Here is a 3,195-nt window from a genome sequence, read left to right on the forward strand (position 1 = left end):
TTTGGCGGGTCCAGGCTGGGGTTTCGAACCCGCCACCTTAGGTGTACGTGGCTGGCGCCTTAGCCGGTTGAGCTATAGGAGCCGAGCCAAAGAAAAAAGTTTTATTCTTTCATCCAAAACCCTAAAAAAAATATTCCCTTGACTTCAACTTCCTGTCCTTGGCAATAAAAATATTATTTTCTTTCTGGGCTAAGGAAGACATCTTTCACATGGGAATTTCATCTCTTGCTTTTAAGAGACAGAATGAAGGTCAGAGTGATCTTCTTGTGTCTGCTGATTTTTTTAAGTGCCTTTAATTCAAAATAGTCGATATGCCAGAGCGGCATATTTTGGAACAGCATATTTTTAACTCTTACAAAAGTAAGCCCAAGTCCCCAGGGTCTCATAAAAGGAACTAGTTGAGTCGTTATTCTTAATAGGAGCTGACAGAGCCAGCTCAGGGTTGATGTACAGTTTTCACGGGCAGAGCTAAGGCGATAACCCCAGATATGGAGGAATGGGATTTGGAAAATATTCAGCCACAGAGAGGAGATGAAATAAAGACTACTCTCAAGGCCTCTTCCATCTCAAGCTGCCAAATTGCCCTATGACTCTGGGACCATGGCGTGTCCAGGAAGTAAGAATCAGCAACTCTGAAGCATAAAAGCAGAAAGGCACTGAATGTTTGGAAGGGGTGCCAGGACCCAAAAAGAATCCCTCTTTGTCTACAAGCCATCTATGCCAAAGCAAAACAAATTTGTCAGCATCTCCTTGAAACTACAAGGGGGAGTCTAAAAAATTTAAGCAACAAAACACAGTAAATGGAAATTGATTGTTCATTACCATCATTACTAATTCAAGAAGGTATAGAATGTTACTGCTAATCTGTTTACTTGGTGAGCTGATTTTATTTTTATTTTATTAAACATAAATATGTTAAAAGGTTTTGTCCTCCTAAGCACGTTTCCCTCATCTACTTTTACGAGAGTAAATGTTTCATGTCTTTCAACCATACATTCCCATGGTGGTTTTCAGCTCTTAACTGAAAGGAAGAGGGTGGGATAGGGCGTTAATATATAAATGGCTCAAGTACTTGGTATTTGAGTCACTACCCACCGTAGTACACAAATAACGGAATTCAGGCAATCTGATAGTGAGACGCTTGGTCACTTTTAGCTGTATTTTATGGTCTTTAAGAAAACACTATTGCTTTCTGTATGTTGCTTTTTCTCCTTAACAGACGGATGGAAAAAACGATGGGTGGAATCTAAACATCAACTGGACTATGGTAAATTTCAGCTCACCGCAGGAAAATTTTATAGTGACAAAGAAAAAGATAAAGGTAAAGACAGGAATTCAAAAATATGCTAATTGATTGGAAAAAATCTGTCTTTTATACAATTGTTTTTGTTCGCCATCACCAATTCATTTCTCTTAAAAAAGTAATAGAAAAGAATGAACTCTCCGCAAAAAAATACGACGTCCATCCATTGAATAACATGCATTTAAAACTAAGCCCTTCCACACATTATTATCCCCACTGCTCTTTGTAACTATAATACTTTGTAAAGTGATTGCTATTATTTTCCAGTTTTGCAGAGGGGCCTCAGAGAGGCAAAATTATTTGCCCAAGGCTGTATACACAGCTGGCAATAGCTGAGATCTGATTCCAGGTCTGACTCCAGGGACTATGTTCATTACTGCTAGACTATTCTGCCTTCCCCAGGCCTGTAGGATTTTCCCAAGAGCACTCTGCACTTGAAACGAGAAAGCACTGTAATAATGTCCAAATACTGCTCTTCCCTTAGAGCAGCTTAGTGTGACAGAGAGTGGAGCAGATAGACCTGGGGCTAACTTGCTCCCATGACTTACCAGCTGCATAATTTGGGCAAGTCTTTTTACTTCTGTGAACCTTTGTACTAAAGGGAGACGTTGGGCCAGGCTGTTGTAAGAGCTAAAGAATATCGTGGAGGAAGGGTGAGCTCCGAGGACAAGTTCTGCAGGCATTTGGATTTTTCTTTTCTTTCTTTTTTTTTTTTTTTTGTCTGAGAAAGCTTTTGTCTTATAAATAGAATCTATTGATCATCCCCTGAAGTTATTTCCCGTCTTCTCTCTCCTGGCTACCTTATGAATCTAATTTTCATGTTTATTGAAGGAGAAGATTAAGAACTGTCTTGAGCATTTTAAAATTCATTTAAATCCATTCTGGAAAACTGTCTCCAGAGGAAAGAGAATTGGAGTGACCCATGGGATGCCTGTGCTGTGGACACTCCAGGGCAGACAATCTGCTCAGCCACCTCTCTTCTCAGTTTGATTTTCTTAGCTGGACATGCTGGTGCCTGCCTGTAGTCCTACCTACGTGGCAGCCTGAGGCAGGAGGATCACTTGAGCCCAGGAGCTGGAGGCCGCAGTGAGATATAATAAAGCCACTGCACTCCAGCAGGGGGACAAAATGAGATCCTATTTAAAAAAAAAAAAAAAAAAAAAAGTGGGTTTTTTTCTTTTGTTTGTTTGAGACAGAGTCTCACTTGGTGCCCTGGGTAGAGCAGGGTTGCTGTGAGCTATGCTACTACAGCACACTACTGAGGGCGACAAAGTGATTACCCTCACGGCACACTACTGGGGGGAACCAAGTGAGTGGTTTAAACACATATTCCTGTCCCCTTGCTTTCCTAGTAGGACCCTGGGGTACAAATGAGGCTCAACAAGAGTCAGAGGACTGAATTGGGCTGCGTGGTGGGGTTTGGTGGAGCAGAGACTCAAAGTGTGGCCATCTGCCTACAGGTTCAGTGCTCTTTCCCTTATGCCTCCTCCCTCCTCTGTGGAGTCTTCCCTGGCAACTCTACCTGCCTGGAGGTCTTTGGGGGAAGTAAGCTACTCTTTACAATGGACACAGCTCCTAATACGATATCAGAAGACGTTTACCAGAGAGCCTGGTGTGCAATCAGGAGACATTGACTGAGGCAGAATCTATCACCCTTCTGTGTAATTTACTACGTGTTTCATGAGCATTTCCTCTATGCCAGGCTCAGTCCCAGATGCTAGGAATATAAAGATGTCCCTGTTCTTCAGCAGCTAAAAATTCTTCAAAGAGAATGAAATAAACCTGGTTTTCAGCACAGTGCGATGAAGGGAAGTAGAGAGCGGTGGGATCATGAAGGACAGACCCTCACCAAACACAAATAATGATAGCTCCTTGCATTTTGTATTGACAAT

General features: G+C 41.9%; 1 protein-coding gene across 1 annotated transcript in view; it reads left to right on the top strand.

The window, feature by feature from the left end:
* Positions 1 to 3,195, top strand: part of LOC100954043 (calreticulin-like) — a gene marked incomplete at its 3' end in the record, with an annotated part of 39,043 nt that overhangs the window by 10,574 nt on the left and 25,274 nt on the right. Inside the window, exon 2 of the mRNA XM_023519164.1 lies at positions 1,220 to 1,321. Coding sequence (XP_023374932.1) covers positions 1,220 to 1,321 — 102 coding nt within the window. The remainder of the gene's footprint in view (positions 1 to 1,219; positions 1,322 to 3,195) is intronic.

The sequence above is a fragment of the Otolemur garnettii genome, unplaced genomic scaffold, assembly GCF_000181295.1.
Source record: "Otolemur garnettii isolate 467f Iridium unplaced genomic scaffold, OtoGar3 scaffold00159, whole genome shotgun sequence".
Lineage (NCBI taxonomy): Eukaryota > Metazoa > Chordata > Mammalia > Primates > Galagidae > Otolemur > Otolemur garnettii.